Raw genomic sequence first — 23,283 nt, forward strand, 5'->3', positions numbered from 1 at the left:
CTGTGAAAGCTGAAACTATTAAAGTTTTAAAAGAACTTCATCAAACTTAAAAGATTCTACCCATCAAAAGATATCATTAAGAAGGTAAATTCTGCATGCCACATACTGGAAGAAAATATTTGCAAAAGTGTGTCAAACAAAGACTTGTACACAGAATACATAAAGAACTCCTAAAACAATACAAAGCAAACAATTAAGAAATGGGCAAAAAACATGAATAGACACTTCATGAAGCAAGATACACAAATGGCCAATAAACATGTAAAAAATGCTCAACATCATTGTTAATTAGGATGATAAAAACTAAAACCACTATGAAGACTACTTTATACCTGTAACAATGTCTAAGATTAAAAAATAAAAAGACCATAACATCAAACACTGGAAAGGATATGAAGCAACTGGGGAATTCTCATAAATTGTTGATGGGAATGCAAAACGGAATAATCATTTTGAAAAGTTCTAGTAGTTTCTTAAAAGTTAAACATATATACACAAGCACCTAGCCTTTGATCTAGGAATTTCACAGCCAGGTATACATCCAAGAGAAATAAAAAAACATATAGACTAAAAACTTATATAAAAATGCTCATAGCAGCTGTCTTCACGATATTCCCAAACTGGAAGCCTACAAGTCCATCAACAAGAAAACTGATATGCAAATTGCAGTCTATTAATAAGATGCACTACTACTTAGCAATGAAAAGGTAACAAGTGCTGCAGGAAGCAATAAAACAGATAAATCTACAAATATACTGTGTCAAAGAAACTGCACACTACTATTATCTACATTATTCCATTTACATGAAGTTCTTTACGTTTTTTTTTAAATAAGTAACTTATCAGGGAAAAAATATCACAACAGTGCTAGTCTCTCAACTGGGAAGATGATGGGAAGGAACTTAAGTAAACTTTCTGAAATATCCTACTCTTCCTAGGATGATCTAAGAAAGCAACTTTAGGAGAAGAAATGTTCAAAAAGCTCTTAATTCTGTAATTTTCAAGGAAACACCACCTTAAGCCCACTTCACAGCTCAGACCTAATGTTGATTCTTTTTACACATAACCTTGGCTTTGCTTTGACCCTATCAAAACACTACTTCATTTAAATTTCACTTCAGTGCCACCCTTCTACAAAATCCTGTAAGAAATCTATTTTACTCTTTGGGGCAAAGCCTGATGGTTCCCCTGGTCTGTGATCTCTCTCATTGCATTGTCAACAAACCTAACTCAATCACACTACAGGTTTATCCCTGGTGGTTTTAGGCCAGCTGGGCTAGAACAGGTGAAAGGCAAATGTCACAAACATAAACTGGGGAATCTGTTTAAAGGGTATACAGGAGTTCCTTTCACTATTCTTACAGTTATTTTCTAAGCTTACTTGTACTTGTGTTAGTTACTCAGTCGTGTCTGACTCTTTGTGACCTCATAGACTATAGCCCACCAGGCTCCTGTGTCCATGTAATTCTCCAGGCAAGAATACTGGAGTTGGTTTCCATTCCTTTCTCCAGGGAAACTTCCTGACCCAGGGATCAAACCCAGGTCTCCCACACTGCAGGTGGATTCTTTACCATCTGAAACATGTGGGAAATCCTTTCTAAGCTTAAGATTATGTAAAAATTAAAAGTTACTCCCAAACAGGATAATGTTCCAAAGGTACTACAAAACTCATATTTTTGACTGGTTCACATCAGCTTTCTTCCTAATCCACAGCAAGCCAATGATGCTTTACTTCAGTCAAGAGTCTCTAAACCAAAACTTCAAAAAAAAAAAAAAACCTCACATATTTTTAACTGGGTTTTATCATTTTCTTTCCAGTACATGAATTTTAAGCCCTTCCAGGGCTCCCCTGGCGGCTCAGATGGTAAAGTGTCTGCCTGCAATGCCAGAGACCTGGGTTCAATCTCTGGGTCAGAAGATCCCCTGGAGAAGGGAATGGCAAACCACTCCAGTACTCTTGCCTGGAAAATTCCATGGACTGAGGAGCCTGGTAGGCGACATATATACATATATACGTATATATCTCAGTATATACATATATATGTATATATCTCAGTAACAGCCCAAGTCTTGGTCTTAGAAATACTATCAAAATATTCCCCCCTTCCCTGAGAAATCATTAACAATTTAATGAAGAACTCCAGAAGGCCACTATCTAGACATATTCTGAGTCTCCTGTATTGCTTACCTCCACTTGGTCAGTCACTGACACTCAGTTTGAATCTCCTCCCTTCAAAAGTTGGAGCCTAATTTCTTTTTCCTTGACTGTGGCTGTGCTTAGTAACTTCCACCAAAAAGTCTGGCAGAAATGACAAAGCGTAACTAGGTCATAAAAGGCATTATGACTTCCTCCTCTCTATCATGGATCACTTGTACTAGAGGAAGCTTACTGCCATATCCTAAAGACTCAAGACGCTCCTAGGAGAGCTCCACTTGGCAAAGAACGGAGGCATTTACCCACAGTTATATATGTGAACCATTTTAGAAATAAATCATCCAGAACCATTCAGGCCTTTATAAGACTGCAGTGTGGTTTCCAGCCTAAGAACTTCATGGAAGACCCAAAGCCAGAATCACACAGCTAAGCTGTTCCCAAATTTCTGACCCACAGAAACTGACAGATAATAAATGTCTGTTCTTATAAGGCACCAAGTTTTGCAGTGATCTGTTACACAGCAATAGATCACAAATATAATAAAGTGAGCCAGACTCCCACTCACTCTGAGAGGCTGTATTAACAGCTTTTTTGTGGAAATCTTAGGATTTTCAATAAATAAGATCCCGTTATTTGCAAACACATATTTACTTCCTCTTTTCTGACATAGATGCTTTCATTTCTACTTCTTGACTGATTGCTCTGGCTAGGACTTCTAGTACTCTGCTGAATAGGAGTGGTGAGAGTGGGCACCCCTGTCCTGTTTCTGATCCTACAGGAAAAGTTTTCAACCTTTTACCATTGAGTAAAATGAGAACTGTGGGCCTGTCATCTATGACCTTTAAAATTTTGAGGTATTTCCCCCTTCTATACCTATTAAGTTGAGAATTTTTTACATGAAAGGATGCTCAGTTCAATTCCTTCACTCAGTCATGTCCAACTCTTTGCGAATCCATGGACCGCAGCACGCCAGGCTTCCTTGTCCATCACCAACTCTAGGAGCCTGCTCAAGTTCACGTCCATTCAGTTGGTGATGCCATCCAACCATCTCATCCTCTGTCATCCCCTTCTCCTCCTGCCTTCAATCTTTTCCAGCATCACAGTCTTTTCCAAGGAGTCAGTTCTTCACATCAGGTGGCCAAAGACATTTATAATACCATCAAAAGGACTGAACTATTTAATAAATGTAACAAAGAGGTACAAGATTTATATACTGAAAGCCACTAAACACTGCAAAAAGAAATGAAATAACCCAAATAAATGGAAAGAACTCTGTTCATGGTTGGAAGACTTAATATTTTTAAGATGGCCATTCTCCCGAAAGCAATCTATATTCAATGCAATCCGTATAAACGTCCAATGATCATTTCTGTAGAAGTGGAAAATCTGATCCTAAAATCTGTAAGAAATTATGAAGGCCTGAATAATTAAAGCAATGTAAAAAGTTGAAAGAATCATACCTCCCAATTTGAAAACTTGCTACAACACAATCGTAATAAAAAAATGGTGAGACTGGCATAGGAAAGACATAGAGAAGAAGTTAAGAGGCAAAAAATAAATCCATATATCTATGATCAGTTAATTTTCAACAAAAATGTCAAAACCATTCAGTGGCGAAAGAACAGTCTCTTCAACAAATGGTGTTGGGTGCTTGATTCGGCAGCACATATATACTAAAATTGGAACGATACAGAGATTAGCATTGCCCCTGTGCAAGGATGACACGCAAATTCGTGAAGCGTTCCATATTTTTTGGTAACGATAACCCTATATGCAAAACAGAAAAAGAGACACAGATGTACAGAACAGAATTTTGGACTCTGTGGGAGAAGGCGAGGGTGGGATGTTTCTAGAGAACAGCATCGAAACATGTATATTATCTAGGATGAAACAGATCGCTAGCCCAGGCTGGATGCATGAGACAAGTGCTCGGGCCTGGTGCACTGGGAAGACCCAGAGGAATCGGGTAGAGAGGGAGGTGGGAGGGGGGATAGGGATGGGGAATACATGTAAATCCATGGCTGATTCATGTCAATGTATGACAAAAACCACTACAATACTGTAAAGTAATTAGCCTCCAACTAATAAAAATAAATGAAAAAAAAACAAAAAATGGTGTTGGGCCAGTTGGGTGGCCATAGGCAAAAGAATGAAGGTGGACCTCTATCTCACACTACACACAAAAATTAACTCAAAATGGTTTGAAGATTTAGCATGTAAGAGCCAAAACTATAAAAATCTCAGAAAAAAAACGATGACCTTGGATTTGGCAATGGTTTCTTATGTATGACACCAAAATCACTAGAAGCAGAAAGAGTAGACTGGATTACATAATCAAGACAGTGAAAAAGAGAAGATATCTGAAAATCACTACTTGATAAGACCCTGATGCTGGGAAAGACTGAAGGCGGGAGGAGAAGGGGATGAAAGAGGATAAGATGGTTGGATGCCATCACTGACTCGATGGACATGAATTTGAGCAAGCTCCGGGAGTTGGTGATGGACAGGGAAGTCTAGCATGCTACAGTTCATGGGGTCACAAAGAGTCGGACACGACTGAACAACTGAACTGACTAACAGACTTGAAAAGGATCTAGTATCCAGAATATACAAGAAACTCTTACAACTCAACAACAAAAAAAAAACCAACTGAAAAACAGAAAGGATCTGAACAGACATTTCTTCCAAGAAAATAAATGGGCAACAAGCACATGAAGAAATGCTCAACATCGTATTCCTTAAGGATATGCAAATGAAAACCATAATGAGATACCACATGTGAGATCTGTGCTAAGGTTACCATAATTTAAAAATAAAAGGAAAACAAGCAAAGGCAAGGATAAGGAGAAAATTGCAACCCTCATACACTGCTAATGAGAATGTAAAATGGTACAGCTACTGTGGACCAATACTTCAGCAGTTGCTCAACACATCACAGAATTGTCACATTACCCAACAATCACACTACGTACAGTTTTGGACAGTTCCCTTTATGCCACTTTACTTTTACAAAAAACCCACATTATACGTGTTTTTGCTAACCAAAAAGAAATCCAAAAAGGATCTTCATCTTTACAAAAAAAGAAAGATAATTAGTTCTTTATTATATCCCATTTCAGCCTACAAAAGATGTCATATGAATGCTCTGCTTCCAGATGGCTGGGTAAGCCTGTACTTACTGAAAAGGTTTGAAAACAGATATTCAAACAAGAGGGCTTCCTGGTGGCTCAGCAATAAAGAATCCGCCTGAAACACAGAAGCTACAGAAGATGTAGGTTCAATCCCTGGGTCAGGAGGATCCCCTGGAGAAAGGAATGGCTACCCACTCCAGTACCCTTGCCTGGAAAATTCCATGGACTGAGAAGCCTGGCAGGCTACAGTCTGTGAGGTCTCAGAGTTGGACATGACTGAAGTGACTTGGCATGCACATTCAAACAAAAACTTTCTCAAAAATGTTCATAACAGCAATACAGACAATAGCTAAAAAACAGAAACAACTCATCTGTCTGTCAATCAGTGAACAGATACACAAAATGTGGTATATCCATACAATAGAGTTTGATTCAGCTATTTTAGAAAATACAGTACTGGCTTATGTGACAACATACATCAACCCTAAAAATATACTAAGAAGCTAGAAATGAAAAGTCATATACTGTACTGTTGTTGTCCGGTCATTAAGTAGCATCCAATTCTGTGACTCCATGGACCGCAGCATGCTAGGCTTCCCTGTCCTTCACTATCTCCCAGAGTTTGCTCAAATTCATATTCATGGAGTCGATGATGCCACCCAACCATCTCATTCTGCTGCCTTCAATCTTTCCCAGCATCAGAGTCTTTTCCAACGAGTTGGCTCTTTGCATCAAGTGGCCGATGTATTGGATGGAGCTTCAGCTTCAGCATAAGTCCTTCCAATGAATATTCAGGGTTGATTTCCTTTAGGATTGACTGTATAACCCCACTTATATGAAGTATCTAGAATAGGTAAATCTACAGAGACAGAGAGCAGATTTGGGGTTTCCAGGGATGGCAAAATAGGAAATGTGAAGTGACTGTCTAATGGTGTGAATTTTCCTTTCGGAGTGATGAAAAGGTTTTAGAACTAGATAGAGGTAATGGTTGCACAACACTGTGAATGTGTGAATACACGGCACTGAGCTATACACTTCAAAATGGTTACTCTTTTTAAAAAATTAATTTATTTATTTTAATTGGAGGCTAATTACTTTACAATATTGTAGTGGTTTTTGCCATACATTCACATGAATCAGCCATGGGTGTACATGTGTTCCCCATCCTGAATCCCCCTCCCACCTCCCTTCCCATCCCATCCCTCAGGGTCATCCCAGTGCACCAGCCTGGAGCACCTTGCCTCATCCATCGAACCTGGGCTGGCAATCTGTTTCACATATGGTAATATATATGTTTCAATGCTATTCTCTCAAATCATCCCACCCTCGCCTTCTTCCACAGAGTCCAAAAGTCTGTTCTTTACATCTGTGTCTCTTTTGCTGTCTCGCATATAGGGTCATCGTTACCATCTTTCTAAATTCCATATATATGCATTAATATACTGTATTGGTGTTTTTCTCTGACTTACTTCAACTCTGTATAATAGGCTCCAGTTTCATCCACCTCATTAGAACTGATTCAAATGCATTCTTTTTAATGGCTGAGTAATATTCCATTGTGTATATGTACCATAGCTTCCTTATCCATTCATCTGCCTGTGGACATCTAGGTTGCTTCCATATCCTAGCTATTGTAAACAGTGCTGTGATGAACATTGGGGTGCACATGTCTCTTTCAATTCTAGTTCCCCCGGTGTGTATGCCCAGCAGTGGGATTGCTGGGTCATATGGCAGTTCTATTTCTAGTTTTTTAAGGAATCTCCACACTGTTCTCCATAGTGGCTGTACTAGTTTGCATTCCCACCAACAGTGTAAGAGGGTTCCCTTTTCTCCACACCCTCTCCAGCATTTATTGCTTTTTTGATAGCAGCCATTCTGACTGGGGTGAGATGGTACCTCTCTGTGGTTTTGACTTGCATTTCTCTGATAATGAGTGATGTTGAGCATCTTTTCATGTGTTTGTTAGCCATCTGTATGTCTTCTTTGGAGAAATATCTGTTTAGTTCTTTGGACCATTTTTTGATTGAGTTGTTTATTTTTCTGAAATTGAGCTGTATGAGCTGCTTGTATGTTTTTGAGACTAATTCTTTGTCAGCTGCTTCATTTGCTATTATTTTCTCCATTCTGAAGGCCGTCTTTTCACCTTGCTTAGAGTTTCCTTCGTTGTGCAAAAGCTTTTAACTAGGTCCCATTGTTCATTTTTGCTTTTCAATTACTCTGGGGGTGGGTCATAGAGGATCCTGCTGTGATTTATGTCAGAGAGTGTTTTGCCTATGTTTTTCTCTAGGAGTTTTATAGTTTCTGGTCTTACACTTAGATCTTTAATCCACAAAAGCGGTTATTTTTATGAATGTGAATTTCACTTTGATAAAAAAAAGTTAAATGGACACCTACCATATAATAGGCAGATAGGCAACCAAGAGAAATGAAGGCATATGTTCACTGTACACAAATGTTCACAGCTGCTTTATCTGTAATAGCCAAAAACTACAAACAACCTAAATCTCCATCAACAGACAAGTGATAAAACAAATTTTGGGATATTAATATAATGAAATACATGTACTAAAACGCACTGAACTATACTCTTAAAATGGGTGAATTTTATTCTATACAATTATATCATCAGATGGATGTTTAAAAGTTAACCACCATTAAAAAAAAAACAAAGATATTTATTTAAATTAAAGGAAAAGCACTACATAAGATGCTTTTAAGTCACTTCTCCATCCTAACAAGAGCTGAAAAGACAAATCAATATTTCTTGGATCTGTAAGAGAGGTAACAGCAAACCACTGCCCTCTGAGACTGTAAAGAGGTACATGCAGGGAATCACAGCTTACCTGAGCAAAGAGTTACCAGCTGAAACTGCTGTGGGATCCAGTATTCGGGCAGGAAAACCTAAACTATAACTGACTGACTAATTGCTGGAGGCTCAGTGTGGACAATTTTGAGAGTTAAAAACTCCAGGGGCATACAATCACAGGGCCCCTCACCATTATCACCAGGAAGCCAAGCAGAAGTCCACAGTAAATATCAGAGAAAAATTCCCTTATGGTTTTGGCAAGGGGAGGGTAAGCTACCATTTTTAAATACATCAAAGCACTCTGTTCTTTTTAATAAGGACTGCCCTCAGGGGAAATTAGTGCATGCTAAGTTGTTTCAGTTGTGTCCAACTCTTTGCAACCCTATGGACTGTGGCCCACCAGGTTCCGCTGTCCATGGGATTCTCCACGCAAGAATACTGGAGTGGGTTGTCATGCCCTACTCCAGAAGATCTTCCTGACCCGGGATCGGACCCACGTCTCCTGTGGCACTTGCAATGCAGGAGGATTCTTTTAATGCTGAGCCACCAGAGAAGCCCATTTTTAAATACAGCAAAGCACTCTGTTCTTAATAAGGCCTTCCCTCAGGAGAAACTAATTAACCAGAGCCTAATCTGCTAGTGTATTATCAGAGCCTAAATAACCCAGGAAAAGAAAAATATTAATACCAAACTCCACCATACTCTAGCCATCCTGTACCATGGAGAAGGGGAGAAGAAAACTGAGATATTGTAAACTTCACAGTCCAGAGGCATAGCCTCACAAAAAGAATGAGACTTAATCACAGAACTGGAAAACACTTCCCTTCTACATCTTACCACCTCGTTACTATTGGCTTATTTACACCAATTCCTTTTATTCAGTACCTCGTATCTGGCTATCAAGAAAAAAATTACAAGAGATATCAAAGAGCAAAATGCACAGTTTGAAAAGGCAGAGCAAACATCAGAACCAGACAAGGGAGGCATGTTGATAGATTTATCAAAACAAGATTTTTAAAAACTTTATTTTGTATTGGGGTATAGCCAATTAACAATGTTGTGATAGTTTTAGGTGAACAGCAAAGGGACTGAGCCATACGTATACACATATCCATTCTCCCCCAAACTCCCCTCCCATTAGGGCTGCCACATAACATTGAGCCGAGTTCCATGTGTTACACAGTAAGTCCTTATTGATTATCCATTTTAAATATAGCAGTGTGTAATGTCCATCCCAAACTTCCCAACTATCCCTTCCAAATGCCCACCCTCCTCCTGCCCCAGCCCCCGCCCCCACCCAGAACCAAAAGTTAGTTCTCTAGTCTATGAGTCTCCTTCTGTTTTGTAAGGTCATTTTTATCATTTCTTTTTAGATTCCAATATACACGATGTCATATATTATTTCTCCTTCTCTGACTTACTTCACTCAGTATGACAATCTCTAGGTCCATCCATGTTGCTGCAAATGGCATTATTTCATTCTTTTTAATGACTGGGTAATATTCTAGTATACATATGTACCACATCATCTTTATCCATTCCTATCAGAACAAAGAATTTGAAATAACTGTGATTGAAATGCTAAGGGCTCTAGTGGATACAGTAGGCAATATATAAGATCAGACAGGCAATGTAAACAGAGAAATAGCAATCCTAAGAAAGAACCAGAAAGAAATGCTAGAGATCAAAAACACTAATGGAAATGAAGAAAGTGGTAGAATAACTAGTTCAATAAGTCCCCCACATATGAACAAGTTCCATTCTGAGAGTGTGTTCCTAAATCCAATAAAGTTAGCCCAGGTAACCAACTAACACAAGCAGTAATATAGTACTGTACTGCAGAAGGTTTAAAATATTTTTCACACAACACATAAGAAAGAAACAGACATGAAACATAAACATTTTTATTCTTACAGTATAGTACCTTGAAAAGTACAATACAGTACAACTGGCATACAGGAGATGGCATCGAGTGAACAGGCAAGAAGAGTTACTGGCTAGAGGAAAAAGAGGAGGAGGGAGATGGTAGAGTTGAAGGATCACCAGCACTAGGAGACGGAGGGCAAGCTGCAATTTCACTCATGCCTGACATTGATGGCACAGGTTCTGGTTCCTTGCTGGATTCAATTCTATCTACCCTCTTGAAAAAATTATTCAGTGATGTCTAGGTAGTAGCTCTTCTTTTCTCATCATAGATGACATGGTAGCACTGGGCTGCATTCTGAATGGCTGCTACAACCTTCATGTACTGTTCTACATTTGGGGTCTGTGCCTCAAAAACTAACAGTGCTTCCTCAAATCAAGAAAACTCTCTTGCCATTTCCTGTGTTATGAATTCTTCCGTTACTTCTTCCTCTTGTCTCTCTCAGTCCTTTCTCTCAGCCTCTATTTCATTATGCCTTCATTAGTAAGCTGGAGTTCAGTGAAATCATCCCCTTACAGATTTAGCTCTAACATCTCACTAAGGGTCAATATGCTGCAGAAGACTTCTTTGGACTCCTTATTCACCTTCTCAAATCCATGAAAATCATGAACAAACTACAGGCAAAGGTTCCTCCAAACCCCATTCATGGTGACAACTGTAATTTCATGCCAAGCAAAGTCAATGTTTTTTACAGCCTTGTAGATGTTACAGTCTTTTCAAAACTGTCACAAGGCTGTTCCAGACTCATCACCTGCCTTTACTGCCTGACAAGAAGTGTGATGTAAATACTTCTTGAAAGTTGCTGTAACTCCCTGGTCCACAGGCTGGATGAGTGACAAAATATTTGGTGGCAGATGCACTCCTTTGACGGTAGGATGAAGTCAATCATGAATGAGGGGTGGCCTGGAGCACTGTTGAGCAGCAAAAGAATGCTGAATGGGATATGTCCTTCTCCAAGCAGTATTTCTCGATCTCCAGGATTAAGTGGTGGAAAAGTCAGTCCTGGAAAATGGCCTGTGTAACCCAGGCTTTGGGGTTTCTACTCCACATAACAGGAAGAAAGCACTTGGCTATGTTTTTAAGGGCTCTTAAGTTCTCTGAATGATAAACTAAGAGAATTTTCAGCTTCATATCGTCAGAAGCACTGACATCAAACAACAGAGTTAGCCTATTTTTTTGCTGCTTTATTAAAGCCTGGCATCACTTTTCTTCCTTACTGATGTAACTTCAGTTTGGCATCTTCTTCCAGTACAGTCCTGTCTCATCCACAAGATACCTACTCAAGTCAACATGCACCTTCATCAATAATTTCTTAAAGTATTTCAGGAAATTAATGGGCAACTACTGTATCTGCACTCACCACCTCGCCTCTTACTTTTACTCTGTGAAGGCAGCTCTAGCCTTGAACTGATGAATCCAGCCAAGATGGCATTAAAAGATGCCATTTGACTCTTCACTCAGTTTCTTCCTCAAGTCTTCATAAAGGCATTGAGTTTCCTGCTGAATCAACATTAAGCTGAGAGGGACTCGACACTGACACTGATCCTGCAGCCACACACTGAGAAGTTTCTCCATCACTTTTCCATGCTTCTTCGATATTATTGTCAACAACATAGGCATAGCAGACTTCACACGTTCCATAATCCTGTTTTTGTTCTTTAGAATCATGCCTGGTTAAATGATTCATGTTATAAGAATGCACAATAATTGCCATCTTTTCACCCTGCTCCACTCTTTCAATTATTTTCACTTTTGTTTCCATCATTATTGCTTTGTGCTATAGTACCAGCTTAGCAGTACTTAGCAGTACCAGCTACATCTCTACTGCTTTAACACTCCAGACATCCTGGGCTTGAAATAAACATACTGTATTCTATACGTTCAGTTCAGTCGCTCAGTCATGTAAGAGTCTTTGCAACCCCATGGACTGCAGCATGCCAGGCCTCCCTGTCCATCACCAACTCCCAGAGTTTACTCAAACTCATGGTCATCCAGTCAGCGAGGCCATCCAACCATCTCATTCTCTGTCGTCCCCTTCTCCTCCTGCCTTCAATCTTTCCTAGCATCAGGGTCTTTTCTAATGAGTCAGTTCTTCGCATCAGGTAGCCAAAGTATTAGAGTTTCAGCAGCAGCATCAGTCCTTCTAATGAACATTCAGGACTGATTTCCTTTAGGATGGACTGGTTGGATCTCCTGGCAGTCCAAGGGACTCTCAAGAGACTTCTCCAACACCACAGTTCAAAAGCATCAGTTCTTTGGCACTCAGCTTTCTTTATAATCCAACTCTCACATCTATACATGACTACTGGAAAAACCATAGCTTTGACTAAATGGATCTCTGTCAGCAAAGTAACGTCTCTGCTTTTTAAATATGCCGTCTAGGCTGGTCACTGGAGAAGGCAATGGCAACCCACTCCAGTACTCTTGCCTGGAGAATCCCAGGGACGGAGGAGCCTGGTAGGCTGCAGTCCGTGGGGTCGTGAAGAGTTGGACACGACTGAGCAACTTCACTTTCACTTTTCACTTTCATGCATTGGAGAAGGAAATGGCAACCCACTCCAGTGTTCTTGCCTGGAGAATCCCAGGGACGGGGGACCCTGGTAGGCTGCAGTCCATGGGGTTGCACAGAGTCAGACATGACTGAAGCGACTTAGCAGCAACAGCTAGGCTGGTCATAACTTTTCTTCCAAGGAGCAAGCATCTTTTAATTTCATGGCTACAGTCACCATCTGCAGTGATTTTGGAGCCCCAAAAAATAAAGTCTGTCACTGTTTCCACAGTTTCCCCATCTACTGCCATGAAGTGATGGGACCAGATGCCATGATCTCAGTTTTCTGAACGTTGAGTACATTACTGTACAGTAAAATAGTATACCTTTTTCAACAAAGGTTGTATAGTCAAAGCTATGGTTTTTCCAGTAGTCATGTACGGATGTGAGAGCTAGACCATAAAGAAGGCTGAGTGCTGAATAATTGATGCTTTACAATTGTGGTGCAGGAGAAGATGCTTGAGACTCCCTTGGACTGTGAGGAGATCAAATCAGTCAATCTTAAAGAGATCAGTCCTGAATTTTCATTGGAAGTACTAATGCTGAAGCTGAAGCTCCAATACTCTGGCCACCTACTTGATGGGAAGAGCCGACTCACTGGAAAAGACCTTGATGCTGGGAAAGACTGAAGGTAAAAGGAGAAGACAGTGGCAGAGGATGAGTGGTTAAATAGCATCACTGACTCAATGGACATGAATCGGAGCAAACTCTGGGAGATGGTGAAGGACAGAGGAGCCTGCAGTCCATGGAGTCGAAAAGAGTTGGATACGACCTAGCAACTGAACAACAACAAAAACTACACAAAAGCACAACCGTTTGTAGAGGATGCACACATGTGACAACGTATGCCACACACATAATATGTGACTGGACATGCAAACACACATTCCAATCTTCGAAAATTCACAACTTGAAACTTTATACATAGGGGACTTACTGCAGACGGGACAAGGCTGAGGAAAGACCTCTAAAAGCTTAAAAATATCTGAACAGAAACTTTGAAAACTAAAAAGCAAAGAGGACAAAAACCGAGATGAAACAAAACAAAAATAAAAAGAGAATATCCAAGGACTGTGAGATAACCACAGAAAGCATAACAAAACATTCTTGGACTACCAGAAGAAGAGAGAAAGTAACAGCAGTAACATTTGAAACAATAACAAAGTAATGTCAGACACCAGACAACAGATCCAGGAAGTTCCAGAAAACCAAGCAGGATAACTGCCAAAAACTACACCTACACATATTATTTCAAACCATAGAAAATTAAAGATAAAGAATAAAAATCCTGAAAAAAGTCACAGGGGAAAATAATCTTACCTAATAGATAAACAAGAGTAGGAATTACATCCAATTTCTCCTCAGAAACTATGCAAGTAAAAAGAGAGAGGAGTAATATTTAAAGGAGAAATATTTCAAGTGTTGGGGGGCAGGGAGGGGGGGGGAAGCCTAGAATTCTGTATCCTGTGAAATTATCTTTAGAAATTAAAGAGAAATAAAGATTTTCTTAATCAAAAATTGATGGAATATGTTGCCAGTAGACCTGCCTTTCAAGGTGTGTTATGAGAAGCTCTTGAGAGAGAAGGAAAACGATATAGGTCAGAAATTCATATCTACATAAAGAAAAGAAGTTTCCAGAATAAGTAAAAATAAAATGAAAACTTTCATATGCTCAATTAAAAAAAAATTAAAAAAAAAAAGAGTGGAGCTAAATATAGGAAAGAATAAGGGAAACAAATAGAAAACAGTAACAAATATGGTAGATATTAATTCATCCATATTAATAATCATTTTGTATGCCAATGGTCTAAATGCACCAACTAGAAGACAGATTTGTCACAGTAGATCAAAAAATAAGACCTAAGTATGTTATCTCAAGATACCTACTTTAAACATAGATTAAAAGCAAATGGATGTAGGGATTTCCCTGAAGTTCTGTGGTTAAGAATCCGCTCTTCCACTGCAGGGAGCATGGGTTTGATCCCTGGCCAGGAACCATATGGCATTGAAAAAACAACCAACCAAACAAACAAATATATATATATATATATATATATATATATAGCATTACTATGAACAGGCTTCCCTGGTGGCTCAGAGGTTAAAGCGTTTGCCTGCAATGCGGGAGACCTGGGTTCGATCCCTGAGTCGGGAAGATCCCCTGGAGAAGGAAATGGCACCCACTCCAGTATTCTTGTCTGGAGAATCCCATGGACGGAGGAGCCTGGTAGGCTACAGTCCACGGGGTCGCAGAGTTGGACACGACGGAGCGATTTCACTTCACTTCACGAACAACTCTGGGCTTCCCAGCTGGCGCTAGTGATAAAGAACCCACCTGCCAATGCAGGAGATGCATATTCGAACCCTGGGTCAAGAAGATTCCCTGAAAAAGGGAATGGCAACCCACTCCAATAGTCCAGTATTCTTGCCTGGAGAATTCCATGGACAGAGGAGCCTGGCAGACTACAGTCCATGGGGTCACAAAGAGTCGGACACAACTGAACGACTAACACACACATGAACAACTCTATGGCTATAAATTTGATAATTTGGATGAAAGTGAAAGTTGCTCAGTTGTGTCTGACTTTTTGTGACCACATGGACTCCACGGAATTCTCTAGGCCAGAATACCGGAGTGGGTAGTCTTTCCCTTCTCCAGGAGATCTTCCCAACCCAGGGATTGAACCCAGGTCTCCTGCACTGCATGTGGATTCTTTACCAGTTAAGCCACAAGGGAAGCCCAAGAATACTGAAGTGGGTAGCCTATCCCTTCTCCAGAGGATCATCCCAACCCAGGAGTCGAACAGGGGTCTCCTGCATTGCAGGCAATTTCTTCACCAACTGAGCTATCAGAGAAGCCCCATAAAACAGACCATTTCTTTGAGAAACACAACTTTTGCTGAAACACAATAAAAAATAAACAGTCTGAATATAACTGTATTAAAGAAACTGAAACAATAATTAGTAACCTTTCAAAACAGAAAACACCAGGCCCAGACAGGTTCACTGTAAAATTCTATCAAACATTTAAGGAGAAATTATACCAATTCTCTACAGTATCTTTAGAAGACAGAAGGAGAGGGACTACTTCCAATTTACTCCATTAGGCCAGCATTTACCTAATACCAAAAAAAAAAAAAAGACAATGACATCACAAAGAAAAAAAAAAAACACGTCATGAATATAGATGCCACAATAAAATATAAGTAAATAAAATCAAACAATGTATAAAAAGAATGATATGCCACAGCCAAGCAGGATTTACCTCCGTTATGCAGTCATGCATCTTGGTATTTACCCAAAAGAGATAAAAATTTATGTCCACAACAAAACTTTCAGAGATATTTACAGCTTGGAAGCAGCTAAGATGTCCTTCAGTAGATGAACAGATAAACTATGGTACACCTAGACAACGGAATATTACTCAATGATAATTGCTGGGAGAAATATCAACAACCTCAAATACGCAGATGATACCACTCTAATGGGAGAAAGTGAAGAGGAACTAAAGAGCCTCTTGATGAAGGTGAAAAAGGAAAGTAAAAAGGTGGCTTAAAAGTCAACATTCAAAAACTAAGAACATGACATTCAGTCCCATCACTTCATTGCAAACGCAAAGGGAAAAAGTGGGAGCAGTGTCAGATTTTCTTTTCTTGGGCTCCAAAAACTGCAGATGGTGACTGCAAGTCATGAAATTAAAAGACCCTTGGATCCTTGGAAGGAAAGCTATGACAAACCTAGACGGTGTATTAAAAAGCAAAGATATCACTTTGACGACGAAGGCCCACAGAATCAAAGCTATGGCATTTTCAGTAGTCACGTATAGACCTGAGAGTTGGACCATAAAGAAGACTGAGTGCTGAAGAACTGATGCTTTTGAACTGTGGTCCTGGAGAAGACTCTTGATAGTCCCTTGGACTGCAAGGAGATCAAACCAGTCAATCCTAAAGGAAATCAACCCTGAATACTCATTGGAAGGACTGATGCTAAAACTGAAGCTCTAATACTTTGGCCACTTGATGCAAAGAGCTGACTCACTGGAAAAGACCCTGATGCTGGGAAAAACTGAAGGCAAGAGGAGAAGGAGGCGGCAGAGGTTGAGATGATTAGATAGGATTACCAACTCAATGGACATGAATGTGAGCAAAGCTGGGAGATAATGAAGGACAGGGAAGCCTGGAGTGCTGCAGTCCATGGGGTCTCAAAGAGTTGGCCATGACTTAGCAACTGAACACCAACAACAAAGGTAGAATAGTTGATAAAGAATCCAACTGCCAATGTAGGAGACATAAGAGACATGGGTTCGATCCACAGGTTGGGAAGATCCCCAGAGTAGGAAATGGCAGCCCACTCCAGTATTCTTGCCTGAAAAATTCTATGGACAGAGGAGCCTGGCGGGCTACAGTCCATGGGGTTGTAAAGAGCTAGATATGATTGAGTAAGCAGGCACAGAATGTATAACATCAAGTTGTGGGTGTTGTGTAGTCACTAAGTTCCCAACCCAGGGATGGGGTCCACACCTTCTGCACTGGCAGGTGGGTTATTTATCACTGAGCCACCATGGAAGGAAAGAAATTCTTAACTGGGTTCTTGCCCTAGTGAGAACTGTGGAATTATGTCTGATTTAGAGTAGGACTCAATTTCTTTATGGGAATCTTAATACCTTGCAGGGTCATAAGATCCCAAGAAACTGTTAAGCTATATAAACTATAAAGCACTATATAATCCTTAAGTATCCTTATGACTAAGATTATGGGACAGACTTGAAAAACAAAAACATCTGACCATGCCCAGCATGATGATCAATAAATATTTACTAAATGAATAAAAGTATTTTACTTTAGAATCATTGCAAAGGAAGTTATAGGAAAAATGGATCAAAAAAATGACCGTGAGATATTCTTCAATGAAAAACTCTACACCAGTTTTAAACCAATTCCACAGTGAATAAGCCCCAAATATTTCAAAACTACAAAGCCTACTACTAATACGAAGACCATTCATTTGTAAGAGAAATTTCAACAGCAGCATTCCAGCAAAACAGATAAATTAGAAAATCTGAGAGCAAAAAAATTTGTAAGAATGTTTGATATTAGGCTACTGGAAGCACGATAGAAAAGGCGAGGCATAAAAAATACAAAACCCAGGCAAGACTTAGTATTTAGTTTGGGTTTAAGTTAACCCTCTACATTAAGCTTACATTCTAAGAGAAAAATCCATCAGTGCTTCCCTCAGTAATTTTAATATTCTTTTGTGGCTCAGCTGGTAAAGAATCCGCCTGCAATGTGGGAGACCTGGGTTCGATCCCTGGGCTGGGAAGATCCCCTGGAGAAGGGAAAGGCTACCCACTCCAGTATTCTGGCTAGAGAATCCCATGGACTATATAGTCCATAGGGTCGCACAGACACAACTGAGTGACTTTCACTTTCACTTGACAAACAAAACACCAATTACATGGACACTGGCATTATTTTTTAAGGTAGTTGAAGTTTCCCTTTGTATACAAACACATCATCACATGGAGTGAACTACAGACTTTATCTTGTGTCAATGTAAGCTCATCAATTATAACAAATGCACCACTCTAAAGGGGGATGTTTATCATGGGAGAGACAATGCATGTGTGGGGAAGGGGGTACATGGGAAATCTCTATCATTTTCCCCTCAATTTTGCTGTGAACTAAAACTGCCCTTTGGCTTTCCTAGGTGGTTGAGTGGTAAAGAATCCGCCTGCCAATGCAAGAGACACGGGTTTGATCCTTGGGTCAGGAAGATCCCCTGCAGGAGGAAGAGACTCTAATATTCTTGCCTGGGAAATCACATGGACAGGGGAACCTGGCAGGCTACAGTCCATGGGGTTGCAAAAGAGTCAGATGTGATTTAGCAAATAAACAACAAAATTGCTCTTACAAAAATATAGTCTTTAAAAAGGAAAAGCAATTAAGTTATAAGTTTATATTGACTTACTTCACAGCTAGGCCTCTGGGAATAGATTTTCCTTCCCTCCTTCTCTATATACTGGCTCTCTGTGTCCATTGTTCATGTTTCTTCATCATTTCATTGTCATCTCAGAATGTAACAACCTTTCCACCTTGGTTCTCAACAGTCTCTGGATATCCCAATTCCAAAATTCAAGAAATGATGTGAATGGTCTAGCTGCATCAGACATTCAGCTCTGATTCAAATAACTACTTTGGCTGGAGAAGGTATGTGGGATGAGAGTATATTAGGATAATATCCTCCTAAGTCCAAACCTTTACTCTCTGGTCATCAGAATGATGTGCCTATAACACTGACAGGTTTCTAAAGAAAAGGCTGTGGGCAATGAAGTCAGGTAACAATCTTACCTGTTTAAACCGAAAAGGAAAGGCAAACTTTTGTTTTTAATTTCCCAATATCCTCTTAATTTAGAACTGAATTAATGTAGAAATGATCATTTCTGTACAAATGAGGCTAATTCTGTTATAAAGTTAATTTTTAAATTACACTTAAAATATATCTGATAATAAAAAAAATCCTGCAGGAAGGAAATTAAATGCAAAAAAAAAAACCAACCTTTTTTTTAAAGTTACTAAATCTTTTGCCTCAGTTTTTTTCACCTTAATATAGGGATAATAATAAAATGGCTATAAAGGTTAAAAGAGCTATATATAACGCACTCAGAGTTCTGTGAGTATTAGCAAATACTGCTCTTAAAGAAATTTTTAAAAATCTTAATTTTTTTCCCACATAAAATGTCTTCTGACTCTACAACTTCAATCCTTATTTTTCCATAGTTGTGTAATTTACAAAGTATATGATATCACTAAAATCTCTACCACAGCTACACAGAATTATATTCTGTCATCTTTCAATTTTTAACTTTTTCAGCTTAATAAGATACAATGTGTTAAAATTTTTTAAATAAGCAGCACTCCCTGAACATACACAGTTTCAGACTATAAAGATATTGTTCTGAACCTAGAACTGCAGATAAAAAGACAAAAGAGGACAAGAACTATTTTGTTTACAACTAAACCATGCACCGAGGGCTTCCCAGGTGGCTCACTGATAAAGACTCTGCCTGCCAGTGCAGGAGATGCAAGAGTACTGAGTTTGATCCCTGGGTTGGGAAGATGCCCAGAGTAAGAAATGGTAACCTACTCCAGTATTCTTGCCTGGAAAATCCCAAGGAGAGATTTTCAGACACAATTGAGCACACTAGCACACACACAAACTGCACTGAGGAAGAAGCACTTCACTGGGTAAGTCTAGGAAGGTACCTGAAACCTACTGGGTCAAATTTTAAGGAGAAATAAAAAAGGTCAATGACTAACTGCACAAATATGATAGAAGAGATCTGGAGTATTGTGGTAATATCACAGAATATCACAGGATGGAAAAGAATGGCAGAAAATTATGAGGATAATTCTTAAAAAGAGGTTGGAACCAGATTGAGGTTTCTGGGGAGAAAAAAAAGCTAAGAAATTTGAAATATATATGGTGGATGATGGGAAGTCATCAGAAATTTTTTAAAGAGCAACATTTGGAAGGAGAGATTGCAGACAGAGGCAGGAAGCATTACAATAAATCAATCAGTAAGAAGTATAAAATTTCTAACAAAATCTACTTTTTGTCCTAGTTTGAACATTTTACTAGCTGTGTGAGAACAAATTGCTAAAACCCTTGTAGGCTCAGTTTTCTTATCTGAAAATAATAGTAAATATTACAATGCTATTTTGAAGATTAACGACATAATGTACATATAATGCTTAGAGTAACTCAATATCATAGGAGATACATGTATCATTCACTATGTACCACACACTATTCTAAGATTTTAATGTGTACTAATTCATTTGATTCTCACAATAGTCCTACCAGATAGATATTGCTATTATCTCCACTATAATTGAGGGAATTTAAGCACTGAAAGGTTAAGGAACTAACTGCCTTAGGGTCAGACAGCTACCAAGTCACAAGAACAGAAATCAAATGCAAGCAATCTGGCTCCACTTTCATGATCTTAACCAACATATTACAATGCTTCTCTAAGAGAGACCAAGTCAGTGTTTTTAAAATATTCATCAAAACTTCTAACCTTCAAATTAAATTTACACAACACTATCCTCCAGATTTATGGGATTATAATCTCTGAGATTTGAAATACAGGAATCAGCACTTAACAAATCCTTCAAGGTAATGTGTACACAATAAAAATTGAAATTCACTGATTCAGGTAGATACAGCAAAAAAACAAAGAAGAGAGTCCAGGTAACGAAAAGGAACAGAAAATGTAGAGATGAATTCTACAGGGGAAATTACCATTTGCTGGTAGCTTATAATAAGTAGAATCATAAGATCTGAAATTAAGCAAACCTTAACAAAGTATAGCTAATGTCTTGCTGCAGTCCTACATAAAATGTTTAAATTTTAATGACCATAACTACTGAATATTTACATTTATTTTTCCTGGCTAATAATGAAACAAAAGTTCATTAGCAGGGACGGGAGAGTAGGAGTAGCCAGCACTGGACAAAGGGAAATTTATTCTGAATATTATTAAGTCCTACTTTTTAAAAGAAACATACATTTATATGGTATGATACCCTGATGTTTAAATCTCAGAAGCAGCATAAAATATCTGATCCTATAAAGCAACACAAAATTAGTCTGACAGTTTTCAACAAGCCAAGATATAAAATTTCTACACATTTAAATGCTTACTTATAGTTTGCACGTAGGGTACACATTTAAACTATTCCAGAAGGCGTGACTTTGTTGGCAGGTTAGATAGAATTTGATTTTTGAGGTAGTCGGTCATTAAAAATAAGTAAAACAAAAACCCAAAACAAAACCTGATGTCAGAAAATTTAGTACTTTCGAAATGACTCCACAACAACCTAATCGGCCAATGAATGACGGGGATAAAAAGGCAGGTCTGTGGAACTAAACCTTATCCCTATTGTTAGCAAACTAACACCCTTGTGACTCACCACTGTTACTATATAGCCAATTTAAATAAGCAAGAGTCTCGGATTTTTGCGGTGCACGAAAAATGTCAACCATGAAAGGAAAATATCCAGGTTTTGAATACAAAGGATACTCAGATTTCAATTTAAATCCCCACCAGGTATTTCAAAGACTGCCAATTCCCTGCGGTCCACTGTAAGAAAGACTACTCCTTTTAGAAGGAACTCGGAGCCACGTAGAACATTTCTTCATTCTAAACCTGCTCCCAACCTTCCACCTTTAATAAAGGAAGATTCTTTTGCGTATGGTAATACTTTAGCAATAACTACTGCTGAAGCTTCAGTATTCGAACCTACTTGGCGGAAATACTGAACTGCAATTACCAGAAAGTCGACAGTTTAAACAGTTTCGGGGGCGGTCGGGCCTCCGAATCCCCAATACTCTAGAGCTGCGGTGTGTGAGCCATCTGTTTGGAGCGCTGACCCGGGAGAGGCTCCCCCTGCGCCAACTTCCCAAAGTCCTCACATGCGGCCCCACCACAGGACACCCCAAAAGCTCTTTGAGGCCCCCGCTGTACTGTCCGGTCTCCAGACCCCTGACCCATCCGACGGTCCTGCTTCTCTCCCTGGAATATTCCATTTCTTGCTGTTCCACGTCCACTCACCAAGGCGCGCTGGGCAGAAGTTCCAGAGAGGCCGTGTCACTTTTCCCTTCCCGCGCTGCGCCACAGGCCATCCGCGAGCTGCTACAGCAAACGGCCCGCACAATTCAAATTCTCCCACTTCCGCCCGCAACCCGGAAGGAAGGCTCAGCCCCGCCCCGTGAAGGGCGGGGCCCGCGGTGACGCGGAAGTCGCGGAAGGACGAGGCGGGTCCCTGTTCTAACACCTCGCGTTGGCTTTCCTGCTCTTTTCTCTTCGCTTCAGTTTCTTTTGCATCTTCCTGCTTAGGTCTGAAGAGAAGTGAGGGAGCGGGGTTGGTATTTCTGCCCGGTGGCTAGTGAGTGTTCTCTCGTTTCTGAAATGGATTGAGACGTTCTGAATTTTCTTCACTTCCAAGGAAGTGAAGTGACTCAGTCGTGTCCGACTCTTTGCGACCCCGTGGACTGGCTCTTCCATCCACGGGATTCTCCAGGCAAGAATACTGGAGTGGGTTGCCGTTTCCGTCTCCAGGGTATCTTCCCGACCCAGGGATTGAACCTGGGTCTCTCGCATTGTAGGCAGATTCTATCGTCTGAGCCACCGGTTAATCTGCCTATTTTCATCTTTCCTTTGAAGGAAAGAACTAACCGAGTGAGCCCCGTTGTTTACTCCTCGCCTCGCGTACGCACCAGCTGCAACCAGAAGTGGAAAAACAAACCCTCCACGTCCTTAGTACGTAATTTCTCTAGGTCTCCTGATGCTTGCCTCGGCACCGTCAGGACTTCTTTCCACACTCTGTTTGAGGAAGACAAAAAGCCGATTAGAGGGAGAGAGAGAGAGAGAATACATAGAAGATTTTTAAAATAAGACTATATAGGCAGGTTTTGTTTTAATGTTTGTCCCCTGAGTTTTTGTTAATCACTCCTTCTGTAGGATGCTTAATGAGTACTTCAGTTTCTTCCACCAAAATGTTGACAGTTATCACCAGCGACCCTGCCATCAGTCCAATGAGACTAATTTCTCATCAGCAGTGGAGAGTCCCTTAAAGTCACTGACAAATTTTTCTCATAATTTTTCTGATAAATTTTTCTCATAGGACTAGTCAGGTTTAATGTATAAATTGTCTA

General features: G+C 39.7%; 1 protein-coding gene and 1 non-coding gene across 3 annotated transcripts in view; one reads left to right on the plus strand and one right to left on the minus strand.

The window, feature by feature from the left end:
- The window catches only part of G2E3 (G2/M-phase specific E3 ubiquitin protein ligase), a 65,272-nt gene extending 42,967 nt beyond the window's left edge, over window positions 1–22,305 (minus strand). For both annotated transcript variants that reach the window (XM_043489819.1, XM_043489818.1), the window contains exon 1: window positions 22,181–22,305. In XM_043489819.1, the coding sequence (XP_043345754.1) occupies window positions 22,181–22,251 (71 nt within the window). In that variant the 5' untranslated portion in view covers window positions 22,252–22,305. The remainder of the gene's footprint in view (window positions 1–22,180) is intronic.
- LOC122419827 lies at window positions 3,803–3,908 on the plus strand. Its single transcript, XR_006263047.1, has one exon. It is a non-coding gene; the product is annotated as a U6 spliceosomal RNA (small nuclear RNA).
- Window positions 22,306–23,283: the final 978 nt, after the last annotated feature.

The sequence above is a fragment of the Cervus canadensis genome, chromosome 17 (genome assembly GCF_019320065.1).
Source record: "Cervus canadensis isolate Bull #8, Minnesota chromosome 17, ASM1932006v1, whole genome shotgun sequence".
Classification (NCBI taxonomy): Eukaryota; Metazoa; Chordata; class Mammalia; order Artiodactyla; family Cervidae; genus Cervus; species Cervus canadensis.